This window comes from Ursus maritimus, unplaced genomic scaffold (genome assembly GCF_017311325.1).
Source record: "Ursus maritimus isolate PB19 unplaced genomic scaffold, ASM1731132v1 scaffold_8, whole genome shotgun sequence".
Taxonomy (NCBI): domain Eukaryota; kingdom Metazoa; phylum Chordata; class Mammalia; order Carnivora; family Ursidae; genus Ursus; species Ursus maritimus.
This window is the reverse complement of record NW_024426996.1, coordinates 17,392,328-17,417,010: the sequence shown is the minus strand read 5'-3', so window position 1 is coordinate 17,417,010 and position 24,683 is coordinate 17,392,328. Positions and strand designations below refer to the sequence as shown.

Here is a 24,683-nt window from a genome sequence, read left to right as displayed (position 1 = left end):
AAGACGGTACAAAGGGTAGTAAGTTTCCAGAATCACAAAGGCAGCATCTTCAGAATAATGATGCTTAGCTTTCCACCTGAATATGTCCTTTAAAACATACCTTTTCAAAATGTTATGCTGGTATAATGACTCTGTATGTTTTAGGAAAGTGGGTGAAGACTACTTACTTGACCTAAGAGTAAAATGATAGCTACCTTAAAATGAAAACAAATTATGAAAAGCTTTTGAATGCTCTGAATGAACTGTACTTAAGTCTAAAAACTCTGAGAATCTGGTTACCAGCATTTGATGGCAATTTCTAGTACTCTGGGTACTCTGTTTCCCAGCAAAAGCTCAGCTCTCCATGAAACCCAGGACAGTTTAAGCAGAAAACAGAGTATTTTATCAAAATAATAATAAAGTTACATTTAACATTTTATATTCATATAGTCACTACATATGTGACTTCCCAAAGACAATAATTTTGCACAAATATTAACTGAAGAACTAAACACATCATGTACCTCATTCAAAAGATTTTTGTTGTACCCACATTCATATGGGCCATGGAAATTATCTTAGCATGCAAAATGATTACTAGGTTACTATGTGCTTAGAGTAAGTTTTTGTTTTCTGCCATAAATCCCTGATTACTAAATTAATCTAGTATTCGATGAATGCCTATTACTTGTTTGGGAATATATTAAAACTGAAGTATCTAAAGTGACTAGTAAGAACATAAAGGCATTAACCACAACACTGGGCGTTTGTGGCTAATTTTTTTTTTTTTACCTTATTTGGCGATTTCAAAGGTGAGATGGCTATTTTATTTGGTGTCTGTGTTGTAGAATTTAAAGTTGATCCAATAACACCACTTTCAGATATTGTTATGGTCTTTGATGGAGTCCCGGGAGTAGACTGTGAAAGAACCCTACCTGCAAATGAGAGGCAGCACATCAGTTTGGCTTTTTCCAGTAATAATATAAAAATGTATGTGTTGATGATCTCCACCCACAAGGACTGTAGCATATATGTCCACTACTTCATAGGTATCCAGGTATGAACTAACCACTCAAGTGAGTCCCTAATGAACTAAGTTGAAACTAATCGGAAGGAAACAAAGCAATGCTTCTTGGTTAACACTTAGTATCTTAATACCGCTGTATGTAAAGTCCGTGAAAACACTTCTGTTCATATTCTCATCAATCCTGTTAAGTTCTATAAATCAGAATCAGAAAGTAGGCTCAGGACAACTATGCAACATACCCTGTATAACACAGCTCCTGAAAGTCAGGCCTTGAATCCAAGTCTCAAAACTTAATCTCTGTACTATACTACAGCTGTCTTATTCTGAACTTAAACCATTCAGGACACAGTTTAAAGCCACCTCTATAAAAGCTATCAGACTAACTTGAACACTGTTTGCTTTAATACTACCTGATTTTTAGACTGCCAAAAGGAAAAGAAAAAATTCCAACAAGAATGCAGGAATACTGTATTCCCTTCTGGACAATACCCATCAGGAAAAACAGAGAAAAACTGAAGGGTGTCTGGATGCTTAGGAAACTGGGAATCATATCACAATGAACTGAAATATTAGGAATTTGTATCCTATGCAAGAGAGGAGTACAAAGACATGACACACCTCCAAATTCTTGAAAGACTGTGTGTGACAGCCGTTCACCAAGTATTCTGGTTCTCTCCCATTCTGGGCATTCTAGGTAGAACTGCCCTTCTGACCCATCCCCACACCCTGTGATTAGGTTAGGGCCACATGACAAGTTCTACCTAATGAATTATGAGTAGAGGTGACGTGTGTCATTCTGGGCCAGAACATTTACTGCTTATGCGAGACCTTCCAAAGCTCTCCCTCCCTCTGCCACATCTGAGATGACAGTCCCTCTGTCAGCCTGGGTCCTTGAGAGACCATGATAAAAAGAGCCCCCTTTCTAATCCACAGTGGACATGTAGATCATCTTATCAAGTATGAACAAAAAGTACAATTTTTTAAACTTCTGAGACTTAGAGATTGTTTATTATGGCAGGAAAGCCAAGGTTATCCTGACTGATCCAAGCTGTCACGTGGAAGGATCAGAGCCACTCTAGTACATTGGATATACGGTGCTAATACACAGAAACGCAAGTTTCAGCTCAGCACTAGGAAAGAACTTCTAACAAAAATTTCCAACTGAAATGACCATTTCCCACAAGTGAGTTTTCAGTCCCTGAAGGTGTTCTAACCAGATGCTGTATAATCAAATCCACTGGCTAAAGAGGGAATTCAAGCACCCAAGAAAGAAAAAAGGTAGATAACTACATTATCTCTAAAATTCCCTCTTAGATACTATGATTTAATTCATAGATATAGGGGCACCTGGGTGGCTCAGTCGTTAAGCATCTGCCTTTGGCTCAGGGCATGATCCCAGAGTCCTGGGATCGAGCCCCACATCAGGCTCCTCTGCTGGGAGCCTGCTTCTTCCTCTCCCACTCCCCCTGCTTGTGTTCCCTCTCTCGCTGGCTGTTTCTCTCTCTCTGTCAAATAAAAAAAATAAAATTAAAAAAAATTCATAGATATATCTAGAGATGAAAGGGGGGGGAAGCAAGAGAAAAAGAGAAAAAAAAAGGACTTTCTCTTTAGACAAAAATAGAGAACTCACACTTAAGAACTTCTGGATTGTTTTTTCTGTTAACAGTGTCACAGTATACACAGTTTCTTTTTAAAATCAGGTTTATCTGACATTTATGAATTTTTAAAATATTTTTTTTAAAGATTTTTTATTTATTTATTCAACAGAGATAGAGACAGCCAGCGAGAGAGGGAACACAAGCAGGGGGGAGTGGGAGAGGAAGAAGCAGGCTCATAGCGGAGGAGCCTGATGTGGGGCTCGATCCCACAACGCCGGGATCATGCCCTGAGCTGAAGGCAGACGTTTAACCGCTGTGCCACCCAGGCGCCCCGAATTTTTAAAATATTTTAAATACAATTTTTTCAATTTCTTTGTAGTACATGGTTACATTTAATTTCATTGGTAATAGTCATTAACGAATTTCAGCTGAGAGTTGTTTTTTTAACCTGAATTACATCATAACTAAATAAGTCAATTCTACATAAACTAACTGAATCTACAACAAATATTTTTAGGCCACCCTAAAGTGTTGAGCCTGCCTGAAGTAAAATGTTTGCCTGTTCTAGTTTCTAAAACTAATACCTGTGGGATAAACCTGAAGCCCCAACAACCATTATGTCACGAAAATAAATTACCAATAAAGACACAGTTCCATAAAATGTTCATATTTTAAGGTTATTACTATAATTTCTTATTTGTTCGGCATTATACAGATTCAGAAAAAAGTTTCTGAACAATACAGGAAATCCTCAATTCCTGAAAATAATTGATCCAGAAAAAAGAACACTTAAAAATGAATTCATTGAAAACAGGGACAAAAATTTTATTTTAAATAACAAAGGAAACTAAAGAGTAAAATTTTCACTTTGGGGGAAGGCTTATATTTAACAAAAATCCAATTTATAATTAAAACTACACTAACTCTTAGGATGAACTGCTAAGTCTGGGGGAAAGAGGATTCTTCTGAAAATTTGTATGTCAACACAATGACAGATTCTGTTTGATGGGCACAACTTGATTATACTGAAAGTCATCTCTGCCAAAATAGTTCAGAATTTCATCAATTTTCCCAAGAACCCTCTATACCTCTTTAAAATTCAAGATATTCTTTTCCATGGGCTTGCTTATTTTTCATCCAGATGACATCTCTCTTGATTATCTAATCTCTAAATCCCTATTTATCCGTGGCTCTGCAGACAGATTCAAGCAAGTATGCAAGTTATATAATTTTCCCTTGAAGTCAATTGGCAAGGTATTTACACTCTTGCTGGTTGTTCTCCAAGAAGCAAGAGACATACTCCAGAAGATGGGGGGCTAGGAGGCAGGCAGGGAGCTCACTTATCTAAGGGAGGACTAATTCTGTAAGAGATTAATTTATTAGTGAATATTTTCACATTGACGAGGCTCGCTCCACTGTAGAACCTTGTACCTCGGAGCTCCGAGAACGAGGACCTCTGTATCTCATTTCACCATCTCCGAAGCCTTCTGAAGTGTCGGGTATCAACATTTTATAGAAATAAGATGAATCGATAATTATTTATCCAAGATCATAGACAAAATCAATAGAAGAGCCATGACTAAAACCCCAGTTTCCCAATAGCTCCTTCCACACCACCACATCGCTTCCATGACATACACATTCATCCAAAAACACACATTCGCTGAACCACATCTATGTGCCAGAAACTGTGCCAAGTCCAGAAAGATAAACAAGATAAAAGAGCTACCATTAATGTGGTACATACACACAATGGAGTATTATTCAGCCTAAAAAAGGAAGTCTTACATACTACAACACAGATGAACTATGAGGACATTATGCTGAGTGAAATAAGCCAATTACAAAAGAACATATACTGTATAATTCCATGTATATGAGTTATGTAGAGTAATCAAATTGACAGAGACAAAAAGTCTCTGTTAGGAGCTGGGGAGGAGGGAGGAAAGGGGAGTTATTGTTTAATAAGTATAGAGATTCTCTTTTGCAAGATGAGAAAAGTTCTGGAGATGGATGGTGGTGATGGTGGTACAGCAGTGTGAATATACTTAATGCCACTGAACAGTCCACTTGAAAATTATTAAAATGTTATATATGTTATACCACAATTCGTGTCTGTTTATCTTACAACGATTTTTAAAATATAAATAAATTTTTAAAATTTAGATAACAGAACAAAGCAAAAAAACTACTACTAAGAAAAATTACAAATATAGTAGGGGAGATAGACAAGAAAACCAAGTACTATAATACAATGTGACTAATGGAAATATTAAAAACCAGTATGAAATTTAAAGAAGTCTAGTTAAAGTTAAGAATTTAATAGGTAAAATTAAGTTCTATGGGAATACATAAGAGACAATCAGGGGAAGAGTATAGCAAAGAAAGGCATTTTAAATAAAAGGAAAATGCCAAGATCCTAAGTCCTAAGAGAACATGGTCCATTTGGTAATCTCTTAAAATAAGTTACATCAGTAAGAATGGAAATGATAAGAGGTGAAAATGAAAAAAGTATGTATTCAATTAGAAATGCCTTTATTTATTTTTATATATTTTTTAAAGATTTTATTTATTTATTTGATGGAGAGAGAGACAACCAGCGAGAGAGGAAACACAGGCAGGGGGAGTGGGAGAGGAAGAAGCAGGCTCCCAGCGGAGGAGCCTGATGTGGGGCTCGATGCCGGGACTCTGGGATCACACCCTGAGCCGAAGGCAGATGTTTAACGACTGAGCCACCCAGGCGCCCCAGAAATGCCTTTAATGTTAAGAAAGCACTGGCATTTGAATCCAAATCTGACAGACTGAAGCCAAGAAATAGATAAGAAATGGATACAGCCAAGAAAATCTTAGCAAGGGTATGTCAAGATCAGATTTGCATTTTAGAAAAATCACTTATATATAAACATAAGTTTATCTTGACTATAAGACAGAAAAAGATATCCATCTTCAATGAGAAGCCCAAAAGCCATTTAAAAACAATCTAAATGTACTTTGAAAAATCAAGAGCTGCAATATAAAGATGATATAACTTCCCTGTGATAAAGAGAATTCAACAGGAAAGCTACTTCAGTCGTTTAAAATTTGGCTCATATGAATTTAAAAGGCTATATGATGAATCAGTTGACAGTAGAAATTCTCTCTCCAACTGAACTTAATGCCAACAAGTCTAATAAAATTTAACAGAAGTCTATCTCTGCCTTTTGATAGAGCCAATAAGTCTGCCTATAATTAAAAGGTGAAGCTATGATTAGTGTGCAAACACATTATATAAATGACCCAAAGACCCAGCAACAACATCATTATAGTCAAATGTAAAAAACGTAAAATCTTGGCATTGACCAAATATTCATTCAGACACTTTTGCAAACACCACAACTGTTTAGCATATAATTTTCCCACATAATTAAAAATTTTAAGGAACTCTCTCAAACTCAAAACTAGTAAAACAAAAATAAACCCCACTGCACTGAGACATTCCTCTTGGTTAACCCTCTCCACCAAAACCTCTCAAAGCCTCCCAGAGGACTGATGGGGTCCCTTTTTCATCAATATATCCAAAGCCTTCCTTACTTGCAGCCAACTGAAGCCTACTTCCTGAACCAGCTCCAAATCTAAACCCATTCCAGTCTTTCTTCGGGGGCCATACCTGCCTCCCATGACAGCCCTCAAGCCACCAGCCTCCTATAACATCACAAATCTCTGCTGAGGGCCAAAAGAGAAAATTCATTCACCCAACACTACCCTCAAATTACAATCTTTCCATGCCTCCTCTCACTTACTAAAATGAGAAGCCTCCCTATATACAATTCAAAGCCTCAGGAAAATGACAGATCACTGCCATTGACTTCAGAGTTGTCTATTGTTACACTCTCTGTAAACTGATCAAAAACAGTAGTAGGTGATTTTAGTGTATATCCCCTCCCACCTCCCCCCCATGGTTAGTTAATGTTTGAAATACCCTCATCAAGAATACACTTTCTAGGAATGGGTAATTAGCATTTGAAAGTCTCTAGTCAAGTCTACTATCCAGAGGTACTTCCACATGCCCTTAACACAAAGGAAATATAAATGAGCTCCTAACTGGTGAAAACAGTCATTTAGTATAGCTCTGAATTAAAGACCAGTCACCTTGGCTGTGTGTCTCTAGAAGTACTGAGCAGCCTGCCAGGAAAGAAGTAAGAAGAAAGATGGATGTAAGCCATTATAGGAGAAAGGGAAAAGAGTATCAGTGGTGTTTGCTCAGGAGTGATAATTATGGGTCATGGACTCCATGTTGACTAAGGAAGAATCTGAGGACAGGAAGTGGGTGATTATTAATGAGAAAATAGAAGGGTTAATGGATCAGAGATCTCTAAGTCAAAGAACTGCTAGACTGGGAATACAAGACAATAAAATAGTCGAAGTCAAGATTTGAGGTGTTACAGTTACTGGTGATGACAAATTTTAAAGTATATAATAAAAGAGAACTGGGCCACACTAAGGAACTTGCTGGTAAATATAGCTAAAATTCTGTTATCACTTAAGTAATTACTATCATTGTGACAATTTTCTGTTCATAGAAAACTGCATATAAAGCATATTAACACACCGAAACCAAAAATTCAAACAGAAACCATGAAATACTGTACTCTCACGGTATTAATTTAAACATATTAAACTTAACTACATGTTCTCTAGAGACAAACTGCCTGGGTTCAAATCCTAGTTCGACCATTTACGAGCTGAGCGCCTCCATTTCCACACTGGCAAAATGGGGCTGTTATTAATACCTACCTCACAGGATTGCCCAAGGACTATTTAAGTCACTTTGTAAAGAGCTAAGAATAGTGCGAGGCACGTGGTAAGCACTAGATAAATGTTAGCTAGTATTCTTGGAGTTTAAGACTTTGCTACTTTCATGTAAAACAACTAAGGAGACTAAAGTAATGGACTGATTTTGAGATAAGGCATTTTGCTCAAAGCACACATTTGGTAAGTGTCACATTTCTAATTAACTAGTATGGTTTATAATAATAACCCTACTTGTTGCACTAAAACATTTCAAGATGGCAGAACAGCCCTTTTTAAACCTAAAAGGAAGGTAAATATATAGCTTAATAAACTATAAAGAAATATAACCTGCAATGACTGGTGGTGATACTTGAGTTGTCTGTCCTGTAACTGCTTTACTATTAATTGGTTTTGCAAAGATCAGCTTCGTGATTACTGGACCAGAGGTTGGTGTTCGAGGCTTCTTAGCAATCTGAAATATATAAATAACTATGAAGATGATCTGTTTCTGTAAAACACCTATTCAATCAAAATTAAACAGAAGATTGATATACAGAAGTACAAGTGAAACCAGCTCATTTAACAGAATATATTTAAGTATTCATGTTAAAAACACCTAAAATGCAGCTATTCATCAAAATACTAATACGATCCGATCCTTAAGCCAATATATAGCAATACCTTTGCATTTTTATTGTAAATCCTTATTGTAGTCTGTAGGATAATATGCATATGATGAAAACCAAATGAGTATTTAGAAATGTTTAATAATAATGCTTATTTAATAAACAATACTAAAACACTATGACATAGCAATATTCTTTCCCAAAATAACAAATTATTCAATAATAGGAAGATAGGAGTCAGTTAAAGAAGCATAATGCAAATGATGAAGCCACCTGAAAATGCAGTTACATTGGCCCCTGGAAGCAAAATATAAATAAACAATAAAGACAGGCTTCTGATTAGATCTTCAGCTTTATATGTATCTCAGGAGTAGATATACAAAGAACTGAACAAGTTAATGCCCTAGGATACAAAGAGACAAGTTTGGTAAAACAAAGACTATTCTAAAGGCAAAGGTGCTAGAAATGTTACTTGCTAAAGTATTGTTTACTAGACTATCAATTTGAAGGTAGGGTCTATATTCATCCCAGATCTTAAATTATAGCAGCACACTGTTGACCTGAACTAAAATTCTCCACAAGTCAAGGAGGGTAGAGTTATCAATGTTTTAATACTGAAATTAACAATGTATGCAAAGATATAGCTTCTTCTAAAAGTTAAAAGCAGAAATTTAGCTATGATAGGGACAACATTAAATATTAATTTTATTTTTTGTCAGATAAGAAAATTGAGGCTCTGAAAGGGCTAATATTGGAAATAATGACTTAAAATGAACAAACATGACCAACTTGAATGACAGAAATATACCAGTAGCTGCAATGGATCATAGAACTACATAAATACCAGCTTTGTGCTCAAATTATAAATTAAACTAAACAATACATTACCGTAAACCTAGAATATACTACTTTCTTACACTCAGAACATGTGAGTGACAAAACAAAATATAAATGAAATACAAATCGCTTTAAAAAACAAAACAAGGAGATCCATTACTATACTAAAAAAAACAAAAACAAAAACAAAAAAAACCCCAGCTTGCAAAACTGATATACCCAAATAAATGCGTGACTATACTTCAAAAAACTGATGCAGTCTGGGAGACATAAAAGGAATATATTTCCCAACTGTGTTAACAGGTCGAAAATTCTAAGATGTCAGAATATATCATCTACTGCCTTTCTACTAATAATCTCAAAAGGAAAAAGGACTGATGTTCTTGGAAACCCATGTATTGTGATAAATATTCTTTTTTTTTAAATATTCTTAACTATAAAGTAAAGATTAGGAGCTTAGAGTATTTCCCTATTTTTAATTGATTTTCACAATCATATGACCATATGAATACTTACCAATCAGGAAAAAAAATGTAAATAATACAACCAAAAGCACATTAATTATTTAAATGAACAATTCCAATTTGCCCTTGTGGTTACGCTTCTTTAGTGGCACATTGCTGAAAGTAACAATTTATAGTACCTTCAATGAACCATACTTTTTGCATTATTAAATTCTAACCTACTCTAGAACAAAATTACTTTATCAAATAAAACAAAGCATAAAGTATCACTTTTACCAAATTTATGTAATCAGCAGATAAAGACAAAAATGAAACAAAAAAGGAATTTTACAAATAAGATAGCCAAATATATGATCAAATAATACATGCAGATAATTACTGACACTGTATTGTATCGGTTTGGAAACTAATAAGGAGTTATTTTGTTCCAGACTGTTAGTTATTAATTACTTTTATATACTATGCACAAGAAAAATGGGAAAGTGTTTATATATCTGTAATTAAGTGTAACTATACCTCTTTGTTACTGACTCTGGCCTCAACTGTCACCTCTTTTCTTCATTTTTCAAGATGGGTCTCCTTCTTCCACCCTTACCTGCTGTCCATACCCTAAGAGTTTCAATACTCTGATTAAACTTAAGACAACGCTGAGGATTGTCTAGGAAAAAAACCAGAGAATCATAATACTAAGCCAAATATTCTGGTGCCCAAAGAGGAAACATAAATGTGTAGCTTCTTGTTTTTTTCCTGTGCTTGAGAGCTTTGTAGGTAACTTTGGAGTTCGAAAGATTTGAGTTGCCTAAAAACTGGACAAGTGGAACGATATTCTAAACGGGGTTTCTTTTGTTTTTGTTAGTTTTTTTTTTTAATAAAAGTTCTTTTTTGGGGGCGCCTGGGTAGCTCAGTCAGTTAAGTGTCTGCCTTCAGCTCAGGTCATGATCTCAGGGTCCTGGGATAGAGCCCCGCGTCAGGCTCCCTGCTCAGTGGGGAGTCTGCTTTTCCATCTCCCTCTCCCCACATGTGCTTTCTCTCTCTCTCTCTCTCTCAAATAAATACATAAAATAATAGAAGTTCTTTTTTAATAAACAGAATCTGGTTTTATAAAAATAACAATAATAAAAGAAGTTATAAGAATTAGACCACAGTCTCTGCTTTCGTTGTCAGTATTTAGGGGATTGTAGTAGAAAACCTGTGGATACAAGTAAACTGGTCATTAAATAGCAATGTATACATTGCTCTAGTAAGTGAAAAAAAAAATGACATTCTGGTTTTCATTATTGATTTACTGTGAACGTGGTTATAAGCCACATCCCCAAAGCCAGATAAACTCTGGTAAACTAATAAAAACAAGTTTCAAAACTGACTTAAAAAACAAGCTGAAGACAAGATGCTTGATGGTGACAGTATGTCTCATTCAAGAGATTCTCACCAAAAGAAGTAAAAGGAAGTCAGAGATAAGTGAGAGATGATAATAAACAAGAAAGAGGGGTGCCTGGGTGGCTTCATCAGTTAAGCATCTGCCTTTGGCTCAGGTCATGATCCCAGGGTCCTGGGATCGAGCCTCGCCCGCAGGGAGTCTATTCTCCCTCTTCCTCTGCCCCTCCCCTTTGCTCCTGCCCTCTCTCGGTCTCTCTCTCTCTCAAATAAATAACATCTTTTTAAAAAAATCAAGAAAGAAAAGAGCACTAAATATTTAATAGTGGCAAGAGGGACAGGGGCAAATTACAAGGTTTGAGAAATCAAACAAAGTGCTTAAATAAAAAGCCCATGAGGGGCACCTGGTTGGGCAAGTGTGTGCAACTCTTTTTTTTTTTTTTTTTTTTTAAAGATTTTATTTATTTATTTGACAGAGATAGAGACAGCCAGCGAGAGAGGGAACACAAGCAGGGGGAGTGGGAGAGGAAGAAGCAGGCTCATAGCGGAGGAGCCTGATGTGGGGCTCGATCCCAGAACACCGGGATCACGCCCTGAGCCGAAGGCAGATGCTTAACCGCTGTGCCACCCAGGCGCCTCAGTGTGTGCAACTCTTAATCTTGGGGTTTTGAGTTCAAGCCTCACATTGGGCGTAGCGATCACTTAAAAACAAAAGCTTAAAAAAAAAAGCCCATAAAAATAAATTTCTAATTATTTTGCCAACATAATAACCAAAACATCATTATTTCTAACATCAGCTGAGCATGGGCAGTTCCCCGCATCTTCCTATTTCCTTATATACCTGCATCAGTTCTCTAAGACATGCCTGTTCCTTTTTTTCTGAGAGGTAAATCTTTCAAGCAGGGAATGCATTTGTGTTTCCTGATCCTAAGTGGATCATTTTATTTTAAGAGCAGTGATGACCTAAAAAGGCCTATTTGAGCATGAAAAACTGGGAACCATTTAATATATGTTCTGTTAACCTTCTATCTTAGGATCCTATTCATACTATTAATAGGCACCATTTTGAAGGATCCTCGAAGTTTTGAGAACTACATCAAGTACTATCTTTTACTATGTATTTCATCATGATCAAATAGCCATCTTCCAGCTAAAGTCAAAAACTCAGAGAAGATAAGTAACCGATCCAAAGTTCCACAGGTGGTAGGGGATCACAGAGGTGACTCAAATCCAGTTGGTCCAATTCTAAAGCCAATATGTTACCTTCCATCATGTGACACTGCCTTTTCCACACTGCAAACATGAGGGATGGCAGTGGACAGGAAATTGCAAAGAGGTGGTACACGCAGACTAGTATGTACTATTGCTGGCTCCAAGGATATCTCAGAGCAGCAAGTTTTCCTAGACTTTGGCCATCTGTTAACTGAAAAAATTTATGTCTGAATGATTTTTTGACAGCCCAGCAGCAACTCTGGTATCTTTATACCAGCACAGCATACTTGCAATCAAACTACTACTAAGAATAAAATGCATTTAAAAATGAGTAAAGAGCTATAAATACACTAAGTTGGAATTTAACAAAAATTAAGTTTGCTCTAAGTTCTCTAGCAAACATTTTCAAAGCATTAGACATATCAAACTTTACGAAAAAGAAACCACACAATTACTAAAAGCAACATTCAAAAGAATTCAGTAACAACTATGCATTTAATCACCCTACAAACACAACTATGAATCAATTTAATTTTTAACATGCATTTGAATTAATAAGCCCCCTTTATTTTTTACCTGTACTGTTTTTAACTGTTGGGTCTGTAACACAGAGGGCTGAGTTGTAGTATTTATCAGTTGACTTCCTGGGGTCAATGCTGAGACACCAATGACAGGTTTCACCTCTGGCCTCCCTCCAATGGTAACTACTTTAATTTGCTGCGGTGGCAACTTAGCATCTCCTGACTGGGCCTGAGTTGTAACTTTCTGAGCCTGGGGTAGTTGGCTATGGGGTAGTGCTAAAACAATTGGTGAACCAGACTTGCCCAAAGTTGTTAAAATTAACTTCTGTCCATCTGGCTTAAGGGTCTGATTGCCAAGTTTAAGATCTGATGTCTGTGATACTTTGTTTAAAATAATCTGATTGGCTGATATAGTCACAGGAGTCTGAGCACCAAGTTTTTGAAGGCCACTTGGAAAAGATGGTTTCACTGTGGTATTAGAATCTGCTTTAGTAATTGTGGTATTCACTGCAACTTGGTTAGTGTGGTTACTGTACACTGTGATTGGTTCCGTGGAAATGGGCGTGGCTGTAGAGTCACCAGTAGAATTTATGTTGACAATTTCTTCCAGTTCTGTCTCCATGGGAATTGGGGATGAAACAATAACAGCCTCAATACTATCATCATCCACTAAAGTTATACCAGTGTCCATTATCTCCTCTGGAAGCAAACTATTCACCTCAGCTGGCACCACCTCCATGATCGTTCTCCTGCTAGAAAGTTGATCAGGCGCTGCAATAAAAGTTGAAAATGAATAAATTACTAGTTTTCAAAACATTTAAGAATAAAATTATTCAAAAAAATGCAAGTGACAAAAATAATCATTTGTTGCTGATGTATAACTGAATGAAGGATATTCCTGATACCTATTTGGCTTCAACTACTTCAACATACTCTCAACCTTCAAGAATCTGAAATATAAGTCATGTGGGACAAAAAACTAGAAGCAAATATTCTCATTCGCCACGTCTCAATCCAAAAGTATACTGCATTCAAGCAACAGTAAGTCATATAATTACAAGAAACTCCTTTCCAATGCCTACTCATAAAACTCTTCAGTCTTTGACATGCCTGATCATCTTATTTCTTGCCAGTTATTTTTTTTCCCTATTGATAGACTTGAAAACTGCTGATTCACATAAAGAAAGATTTAAATGTAAACAAATATTGGAAAATATCTTCAAATCTCCAGGGAGCTAGGTCTTAAGATGAGGGTAGTTTGCCTTCGATAATAATCCATTAATTATTCAATTAATGTTAAAGGAGTTCTAGAGTAATCCATCTGAGCAAGTGCAATTAAATGACTTATTTGGCTCAAGTTTGATCAATTAGCTTCAGACCAAAAAATCTTTATTTGGAAAGAAGATTCTCAAATCCTCCTTAGCCATTTAAAAAGGTCAAAAAGGGAATCATTTAAAAGGCATTAAAAAAAAGCCAGTCCCATTACAAAAAAAGTTGTAATAATAATAATAATAAAGCAGATTATGAACAAGTCAGAATTGTGATGCTTTTAGCCAAAGGTTATGCAGAACTTCAAATGAAGGAGTCAGTACCATTATCTTTACATATTAAAGAGAGTACATCATGTTCATAACTGACTAAATAATAATGTTATCTGCCCACAGATCCACAGAAATCTAATCAGCAATTTTCTTCCTTTTTGAAATACAAAACTGCAATACCCATTTGAGATTAAGAGTAACAGACATGAGCACCAAATTACGATTATTATCACTGACAAATACTAATAGTGCCAAAATTAATCATTACTGAATACTTGCTATATACCAATGATGGCATAATTAATCCTCACAATTCTGAGATATTATTATTACCACTCCCACATTACAGATGAAAAAACAGGTTAAGTAATGCCCAAGGTCACATAACTAGTGAATGATAGAGCCCAGACTAAAAATCAGGGTATGTTTTATATTACCAAAGTTCACAATTTTAATCACAAAATTACACTGCCTTAAATTTTTACCAATGTATTTTTAAATGAAGACTAAACCAGTCTATTCCTTTACAGTCAATCCCCTACCCTAGGAATCCCACCCCACATAACCACCCATCTGCGCTATCAGTATAGTTTTTACTTTTTGCCCATTCTAGCATTTCACATAAATGGAATCATACACTATGTACTCATGACATAAAAGAATCATGTAAATGAGCTTTTTCCCTGAGCATGTTGAGATTTATTTTTATTCCTTCATTTAACTAGGAATTCTGTTCCCTTTTATTGCTGAGTAATATTTCCTCATACAAATCTACCATGATTTGTTTATCCATTCACTGGTGAATGGATATTTGGAAACTGTTTCCAGTTTGGGACTCTTACAAATAACACTGCTGTGAAAATTCAAGTTCAAGTTTGTTATGGATACATATTTTCATATTTTTTGAATAAATACCAAGAAGTGGACTTGCTGGGTCATAAGGTAAATTTATTTTTAACTTTACGTGAAATTGCCAAACTATTTCCCAACATTGTATACACCCACCAGCAAGGTGCAAGAGTCCCACCTGCTTCACATCCTCGCTAACAACTGATATTGTCAGCCATTCTAATGGGTGTGAAGTGGTATCTCATTGTGGTTTTCACTTGCAACGCCCAGATGACTAACAATGCTGAGCATTTTTTCATATATGCAGTGTATTTGTGTATCTTCTTTTGAAAAGTGCCTGTTAAAATCTTTTCCCTTTTTAAAATCTTTTCCCTTTTTTGTCTTCTTACTGAGCTGGATAAGTTCTTTATACACTATAAAATCACCAGTCACAATAACCTGTAGCTCAAAGGAATTACTAGCGTTTTGAGAGCCCAAAGTACTAGCACTTCTCTACATGCAGCTCTTTCTGATCAGGAGAATCCCCTCTGACATTTATGGGAATTTAAAGTAGGCATGTACTTTGGAAATAGTACACAACAAAGTATGTACAATGGAAACAGTACACAACAACAAAGGGCCCGACCCACAGTGTCACATGAGCTTCCTTTCCCTACTGCAAACCTTGTCCAAGCCCCATCAGTTGCATCTAGCACACTCCAACCCCCCACAGAACAAGCAGGATGATGACTCGGGTGCCAGTATCCAACACAACCACAGAAGTCTGACTCCCTGCTCTCCCCAGAGTTCCCCCAACATATCTGGACATGTGGGTACGGCCTTTGGTTCCCCCTTAAGGACAGAGAGATCTTTGTCCAACCTCTATTCATTTTTCTCCTTAAAGTACCTGAAGTCAAGGTGTAGGAGGAGGGAGAAGTCAAGTCACAGAAGGAGATAATGGTCTGGCAGTGCATTCACTTTCAGTTTTAAGTATTCACAACTCAACGAAACAAACTTCTAATACAGCCAAAACTCTATATCCTCTGACGCCCTTTCTGATGTCCTATTTCTGACATCATTATCTCAGCTCTGGTGACTCCTTAACTCAGCAGCTACAGCCACACTGCCTTTCAGCTGGGGCTATGGAGTTGAGTGTACAACAACCAAAGCACCATCTGGGCTCTCAGTTCAGCCCCTCAATATCCATTAAGAGGTAGAACACTGGAAGACTTATTCCCCCTGCCCCTGCCATCCCTGCCCACCACTTGAGTGACAGCATTCACTACCAGATGCCAGAGTCTCTTCATATCCCCTCACCTAACCCACAAGGCTGTCATCTTCCTCTTTCAGAAAGCTATGTCTCTGTCAGCACTCCATTTTCAAGGCCAAAACTGCCAAGAACTGTGAGGGATCTGAGATTTTAGACCGTCTTTGTAAGCTAACAAACTATCCTGTTACCATTTCACAGATACTGGCAGACCACACTAATAAGTCCTAGGTAGAGACACTGGACTTACTACAGAACAGCAAGGAACATGAGCATTATGTGTGTATATGAGTTCTTCCGGCTGCCCTCAAGTCCCACAGGGTAGATGCGGAGAGGCCCAGGTAGACGCTGTGCAGGCAGGGGGTTTGTATCACAACTCAGAACCCTGAGCTCAGAGAACCTGGTTCATTTATAATGGGCTGAAGCACACCTGCCCTTTTTTCCACAGGAAGATATTATCTTTATTATACTGCACAACAAGCAAATCTGCCCTTGGCTACAGCAGGAATCACTACATCTATCATTCAAGGCTGTATGCTATACAAACATCCTAGAAATGATTATTTAAAAGGACGGTCACTGCCTCACTTGCAAAGACCAATGGAAAACTTATCTCCCAACTGATATCTCTCTACTTATCTCAGCAATCTTTTATAATTCAAGTGTATGGGTCTTGTACATAAATTTATCTCTAAGCGTTTCATGTTTCTTGATGCATTGCAAATGGTCTCTTTTTCCATTTTCCAATTGTTTGCTGCTAGTATATACAAATACAACTGGGTTTTTTTCATATTGTCCATGTAGCCTACAACCTAGGTAAACTCACTTATTAATTTTAGTAGCTTTTTGATGTAAGTTCCTTAGGATTTTCTATAAACACAATCCACGTTGTCGGAATATAATTTCTGTATTTCTTCTTTTCCAATCAGCATGTCTTTTTTTTCTTTTCTTTAACTTACTACATTGGCTGGGCCCTACAGTAAAATGTTGAATAAAAGTGATAAGAACAGACATCTTTGCCTTGTTCCCAATCTTACTTGATAGCTGTGGGTTTTTCAAAAATTCCCTTTACCGGGTTGAGGAAGCTTACTTATATTCTAATTTGCAAAGTTGGGTGGGTTTTTTCCCCAATCATAAATGCATATTTCTATCATATGCTTTTTCTGCAACTATTGAGATAATCACACGGCTTTTCTCTTTTAGCCTTTGAATTATATTGATTTCTTATTAAGCCAATTTTGCATTCCTGAAATAAGCCCTACTTAGTCATGATGTAATTATTATACTTTGTATATATTCCTGAATTCTATTGCCTAATATTTTGTTAAGCATTTTTGTCCACACTCACGAAGGATATTCGTGTGTAGTTCTTTTTCTTATAGTGGCTGTCTGGGGATAATGCTAGCCTAATAAAATGTGTTGGGGCATGTTGTTTCCTCCTCAATTTTCAGGAAAAGCCAACATAGAATTGTTACTATTTCTTCCTGAAATGTTTGTCAGAACTCACCAACGAAGCCATCTAGACATAAAGCTTTCTGTTTTTTAACCTATAAATTTAATTTCTTTAATAGAGGTAGAGTTGTTCGGGTTATTCAGCAACCTTTGATATTTGACAGTCTGTGTTCTCCAAGGAATTTGTCTATTTCCTCTAAGTTGCCAAATTTGTTAGCATTAAGTTATACATAATATTCTTTTATATTAATGTCTGTATTAATGTCAACTCTTCATTCCTCATTTTGTAACTTGTACTCTCCTTTTTCCATCAGTTTGCCTGGAGATTTATCAATTTTATTGATCTTTTCAAAGAACCACTTTGGCTTCACTGATTTTCTCAATTCTTTCTCCATTTTTTATTTAATTGACTCTTATCTCCTTCCTTCTGCTTGCTTTAGGTTTAATTTGTTCTTCTAGAGGCTTAAGATGGAAGCACAGATCAGGGTTTAGTAAACTATAGTCCACAGACCAAATCAGGTTGATAGTCTGTTTATTGCTCTCCAGCTAAGAATGGTTTTTACATTTTTAAATAGCTGAGGGAAAAAAGTATACACATAAACACAGACCAGATTTACATGGTCTCCAAAGCCTAAAATATTTGCTATCTGGCTCTCCCCAGAAAAAAAGTATGTCTAAAACCCTCAGTTTAGATAATTGATTTTAAATCTTTTTTCTTTCCTAAAATACTTAACATTAAAAACTTGTCCCAAACCTCCAGCTGCATTCTACTAATGTCATTTTATTTTTAATTTATTATCATTCATTTCAAATGTTTTCTAATATCCCTTGTGATTTTTGTCTTTGACACACAGAAAAATAAAGAAGTGTGCTATTTGGGGATTTTCTATCTTATTACTGATTTCTAATTTACTCCTATTATTGTCAAAGAATGTAATATTCTACAACATTTCCACCATTTGAAATTTGAGACTTGTTTTATGGCTTAGTATGTGGTCTATCTTGGTGAACACTGCATGTGCACCTGAAAAGAACATGTATTCTACAGTTGCTGAGGGTAGTATTCTACAAATGTCGATTACATCAAGTTGGTTGATAGTGTAGCTCATATCTTCTATATTATTACATTTTCTTCTATCAATTACTGAGAAAGGCTGTTAAAAACCTCTAAATATGATTGTGGATTTGTCTATTTCTCTCCATCTGTGCTTTTTTTTTCTTCATATATTTTGAAGCTTGCTATTCAGAAAAACGTGTCTTTTTAATTGTCCTGTTAAAAAAGACAAGGAATTACAGGATTAGAGTCTCCCTTGAACTAGGAGTACAGTTCAAACTTCTAAGAAGAAAAGATCTGATCAGTTTGGCCAGTCTCTACGTAGTGTCGGGCTGTGCAGAATTCTGGAGCCAGCACACCTCAAAGCCACTGAGCAGACTATGATAACTGCTCTACGATTAGACATCTATATCTGTTTCAATCAGGGTCACATGCAAGGCATGATGGCCTGTGCTAAAAGAAACTCTCAAAAGGAGCTGTGGGCATGGCAGGAAAGGGTTTGGCCATGCAGCTATATGAATCATCACTCTAATTTTATCCCTTAGGAATGGAAGATATGTACTAGCACATGCAACCTCATCATCACTGTGTTGAGGACCACTCCAAGAAAAGAGAGGATTTTCACAAGGCAGTAGGACTGAGGAGCTTTACTTCACCTCATCTTTACAAGGATTACCTGGCCAGGTATGGTAGGAAAGAAGACAGAACATACAACATATTCCCCATGCCTCCAATATTTTTTGCTCCTAAAACAAAGTTCTAAAGGCAAAGTATGATTCTGGAAATCAATACATTGAGTTTTTCCTTCTCACAGTTGAACATGGTGGAAGGGTACAAGTCTACTGAGTGTTAAGATTCACTGATTTCAGGGGCACCTGGGTGGCACAGTGGTTAAGTGTCTGCCTTCGGCTCAGGGCGTGATCCTGGCGTTATGGGATTGAGCCCCACATCAGGCTCTTCCGCTATGAGCCTGCTTCTTCCTCTCCCACTCCCCCTGCTTGTGTTCCCTCTCTCGCTGGCTGTCTCTATCTCTCTCGAATAAATAAATAAAATCTTTAAAAAAAAAAAAAGATTCACTGATTTCAGAAAATCTAATGATTTCTATATTTGTCTCAACTGTATTTCATTTTAAGATCTACCTAAAATAGCACCCCCACTCTCATCTCCACTGCCCTAAGCATTTTATCACATTACCCTGGTATTTCCATCACAGCATCTATCACAATCAGAAAGTATCTTTGTTTATAGTCTGATTCTTCCTGCCCTACTTCTTCAGAATGCAAACTCCGCAAGGACTGGGACTTGTCTGTCTTCATCACTAGATCCCCTATCTCCAATGCCTAGAACAGAGCTGCCAAATAGTAACCTCTCAATACAAACTCGAAGAATTTCGAGTTCGGGGGAAGGGATATCATCTGAAATTCTAGCATTATTTATCAATCCAAGCATTATTTACCATGATAACTTTGGTTTGTCTCTTTGAGTAAGACAGGTTTATATAATGCTCTGAGACTTCACAACAACTTCAAATAAAATAAACTCACAAGGCACAAACTGAGAAACTCCTTTTCAAATAAGTTTTTAAGTACTCAAAATTAGTTTCTAACCAATACTCTTTGCAATTACATTCCATCTTATATCGACAAGGTTCCCTTAATTTTTAACTAGTTTATAATTTTTATCAGTCATTTAATTAACAAATACTTATTACTTCCCAACTTTGTGAAGGGCATTATGGGTAATTAACCAAAGACCTTGCCCTGAGAAAGCTTACAAATCAATAGAAGAATGGCATGATCACAGTCATACTTTGAGAGGATTAACTTCACCTCAGTGTTTTATTAGACTGGAGGCAGAGACCAGTTTCTTAGAAGGCTATTATAGTAATTAGTTCAAGACAGAGACAAATGGAGGGTCTGACTTAGAACAGTGATTAAAATAAATAAATATAAAATAAAAAATAATGTAAGATAGAAATGGCAAATGTTCTATGCCTTTAAATCTCTTAAGACTTCCACATGGAATATTATCAGTGCTAAAACACTGTTACTTTCTTAATTACATGTGAAGAACAACCAGGGTGAACAAATGTTTTTGTTCTCTTTTTTTCCCCAAGTGTTTCATTCTTGCATATAACATTATGAAGTGGTGACCTATCACCATATTACAGATGAGTGAGTAATTTGTCAGATTAGACAAAAAATATCTGAGTGTTTAAAAACTATACTTTTGTACCTAGAACTTACCACCAAACAAACTGGTTAACTACACCATTTGGATTTTAGCTCTGATTTCTAAAAGCAAATGTTGACAACTCAAAAATATAGTACATAACCACATTTCTCAAACTAAACTGTGAGCACTGGACTATTAGCCATGAGTCCTGAGGAGGACTCGAAAAATTTGTATTTTCATTTTGATAATATGTTTTAAACAGTGTATTCTGGATCATCTGAATAACTACCTCATATCCATAATCAATGGTACTAGAAGCAGGGTGGGCTAAAAAAAAAAAAAGCACAGAAGGGTCTTATAAGGTAAATGATATATTTATGCCAAGTGAAAGCCAAACCATCTGTGATTTAAGGAGGAAAGCTTTGCAGCATTCAAATGCAACAAAAGTGGTGTAGGAATTGGGATTATCACAGGATATATAGTATATAGAAAACTGAACACCTTGCCAAGGCAGGCAATAGTACATTTACTATGCAAAGAGTTTGTTTCACCAAAACAACATCATCCATTACCCTAAATTTAATTTGTTTTACTGGCTTTATAGTTTTGTTACTATTTCATTTAAAAATCTACTTGTGGTCTATACTTACATAAGAGCAATAAACATAAGCAATTTATATTTATATACATCTAAAAATTAAATATTTTAATAAGACTATTTAGGCCAATATAAGGACTCACAATATTTTTCCCCTTTTAAAGGGGGGACTATATATATATACATATATATATATATATATATATGTATATATAATTCATGCTTAAGACTAACATGGTGGACAAAACATGGGGATTCAAATAAGAAAGACCCATTTCCAAACGCTGGCTCTTCTAGTTGTTTATCACATAACCCTAAACAGTAATCTCGCTAAGCCTCCGTTTACTTGCAGGGTTACTATGAAAATAGTTATGTTGTACACTAGAACTCAAATGAAAATTTTTTTCCTCTTTCTCCATCTAAATTAGCTTTTTATGGCATTCGATATTCTATCAAACAACAGGGCTTAAGATCTTGTCATCTTTGATGTCTCTCCATAGAACTATCAATCTGGCATATACCATGCAGATTACACCTTTACAATGTCTCCTTCCCACTGCAACCAAGAATTTCCAAATCTCCAAAGTGTGAAACCTGGTATGGTACTTTTACCTCTATCTCCGCTAACCTACAACACATTCTCCGTTAACAGCCACAGAATTTAACTCCCTTGTATCTCTGAGACTGTCACTCTATTTAAAAATTTTCTGTAACTCTCAAGGCCTTCTGCATTAAAACTCTACCCAATCCATCCTTCCAACTTTACCTCCCAATGATTCCTAAACTGAAAGTGTCCTGAGGCAATGATACTGAGGTATGCCCTATCCCTAGCACAGTATGTGACACATAAGAAATATCCAATAGTAACACTTGAAATGAATACTGAAAATCTATAATGCTCCTCTTTCCCCAAAAAGATGCTAGACTATCTCTGGTGTCATAACTCTTCCTTCATTTCTTTCTAATACACTTCTAATTATTAAGAGACAATTGTTCTAACCATAACAATCTGAAAACTGGCCATTAAAGACAATCACAAAAAATTACAAAAAAAGATAATAGTCCTCTGTGATTAAAAGAAAAAGCCAATGAAAAAAGAATTTTACTCTTTATTTTAATTACTTTTTAAATTCTGAGTTTTACTACTAACTTAGAAGCTAGTTGACATGTACCAAATAATTGCAACATAAAAGCTGTAAGAAAAAACAGAACCAAATCCCTACTGGATAATACAAGAACATCAGACAAATGTTTAACAAATACTCATTAACTAAATCTTCTGAGTACCTCCGCAGTTACTTCCCCTAAAATTTTTTTGGTCCCTTATTCTTCTAATAAGTGAAAGCCAAATGTCTAAGCTATATACATACATATACACAAAATATTTCTCCTCTGAATAAAATACATAATGTATGATATTGTATGTCATTCTATGACATCATCTCTTTGTAGGAAACATGGATAAGGGAAATTACTGCTAATCATAAACATTACCAGTGAGCATTTCTTAAATATTCAACTCTCTGTTCAGGCTCAAATACTCAATGTCACTGACCCAACCTTCCGCTACAAAAGCTGGAAAAAACCAGAGGGCCCCAAATTAATGTATAAAAATTTGACTCACATGTAACTTTTCAGTAACACTACTGTTGTGTGCAAGCAGACAGACCTCCTGAGGGATCTGTAGCACATCTAAAACATACATCGATCTTTAGGTAACCAAACAAAATTAAACTATGGCCATAAACTATGGTCATAAAGTCAATCAATCCAATGCTCCAGCTCTTTAAACAAAGAGCTCACAAGTCCAGTATTCACAATAAAACAGAGGTCTCAATTCATGTCTATTAACTTAGTGTCCTCACATCAAGTGCAAACATCAAGCCATCACAACTTCCTTAACAATGAAGGTAAAACTTGAGCCAAAATAGAGCTCCCAAGCTGTATTTCACTTGGATTATTAAGTCCACATAGTGTAAAATATTCCATAACTTTAGTCTCCAAATTCATGAGATGGATTGGGGGGGCAGGGAATAACATGGATATAAAATATGACTGACAGTATCTCAATTGTTATTTACCAAACGGCAGGGGCAAACGGGTCACTCTATGGATGACAGAGCCATAAAGGAAAAAGAAAACATTTTTAAACGTTACAAAACTGGTCCATATGCTCAAAAAATGTGAGCATCCACACCCCAACAAGTTACAGACTATGATCTAAGACACAGAGCTTAAAGGCAGAAAAAATGCCTAAGCTCTGCCTCTCTAAAGAAACATACAACCCTATAAACTGAACATCATCAAACCAACACCCGCCACAGTGGATGTTTTAAATATTAAGTCAGGAAATCATGGTAAGTGCTAGCGGTTCCTCTAGGCCTCAGCAGCAGCCTTAGGTATAAAAGCAAACTCGAGCCCTCTGAACACTCATAGAATAATGTTGATGTCATTACGAGGCTACTGATTCTTTGCACGCTGGACTAGTCATTCCTTGATCCACAACGCAATTCCTCCCCTCCCCACCAGCCCCCTAAATAAAAGAGATCTCAGTGCTGAGAAGCCCTCGGATACCCCCTTCTCCTCTACCTCCAGCGGCTGCTGCTTTCTCCTCCCTCCGGCTCCGAGGTGGGGGCTCCAGAAGGTCCCGGGCAATTCCGAGCCCGGGCGGTGCTTGTTTTGCCTGTGCACGGTAGCTCCGGCCAGCCGCTTCCTTTCCCAGTTTGCCCGAACTGGAGCGCTACGGGGGGTCGCGGGGCCGGGGAGGGAGCCCGGGTGGCGACGCCGCCGCTGCCGCCGCCTCTGGTAAGTCAGGGGCCGGGATTGTATTTCGAAAGATCCGCCATTTTCACCTCGTCATCACCATCACAGCTCAGCAGCTTCCCCGACAGCCCGAGCCCGGGCCGCCGCCGCCGCCGCCGCCGCCAGTAACCTCCCCCTTCCTCCTCCTCCCCTCCCCGGCCCTCCCCTCCGGAGAGGCGCACACCCACATATCCGGGGAAACCTCCCGCCCGCCCCGCCAACCTTCAAATGCACAGGGAGATACAAACGCGCACACAGCCCACGCCGAGACCTTTCACCCCACAGCGAAAAATGGTGCTCCTACGGGCCCGGCAGCTAGCGAAAGGAAGTCGCTCTACCTGCCGAGTCCCAAGTCCGGCATATTTTTGTTTTGAAGAGCAAAAGCCACACGGAAGGCGGCGTAAGGACAATAAAGAATCCAAATTCTTTCATTTTTAGAAAAGCAACTTGAGACGGATGATGGAATGCGTTTTATTCACTCTGCTCATTTCAGATACTAAAAACATGATAAAGACCTTTAATGTCATTCACCAACTCTGACGTTTTTCTCCACTGTCA

The 24,683-nt window shown here is 37.0% G+C and overlaps 1 protein-coding gene across 7 annotated transcripts in view; it reads right to left on the bottom strand.

Annotated features, from left to right (window-relative positions):
- The window catches only part of LIN54 (lin-54 DREAM MuvB core complex component), an 82,165-nt gene that overhangs the window by 40,334 nt on the left and 17,148 nt on the right, over nt 1-24,683 (bottom strand). For 2 of the 7 annotated variants that reach the window (XM_040625197.1, XM_040625196.1), the window contains exons 2-4: nt 12,464-13,179; nt 7,723-7,846; nt 772-914 (exon numbers count right to left, since the gene is read on the bottom strand). In XM_040625197.1, coding sequence (XP_040481131.1) covers nt 772-914; nt 7,723-7,846; nt 12,464-13,147 — 951 coding nt within the window. In that variant the 5' untranslated portion in view covers nt 13,148-13,179. Of the gene's footprint in view, nt 1-771; nt 915-7,722; nt 7,847-12,463; nt 13,180-23,912; nt 24,261-24,683 lie in introns of those variants that run through there. The other 5 variants (XM_040625200.1, XM_040625199.1, XM_008693291.2 and 2 more) reach the window with 4 other exon arrangements.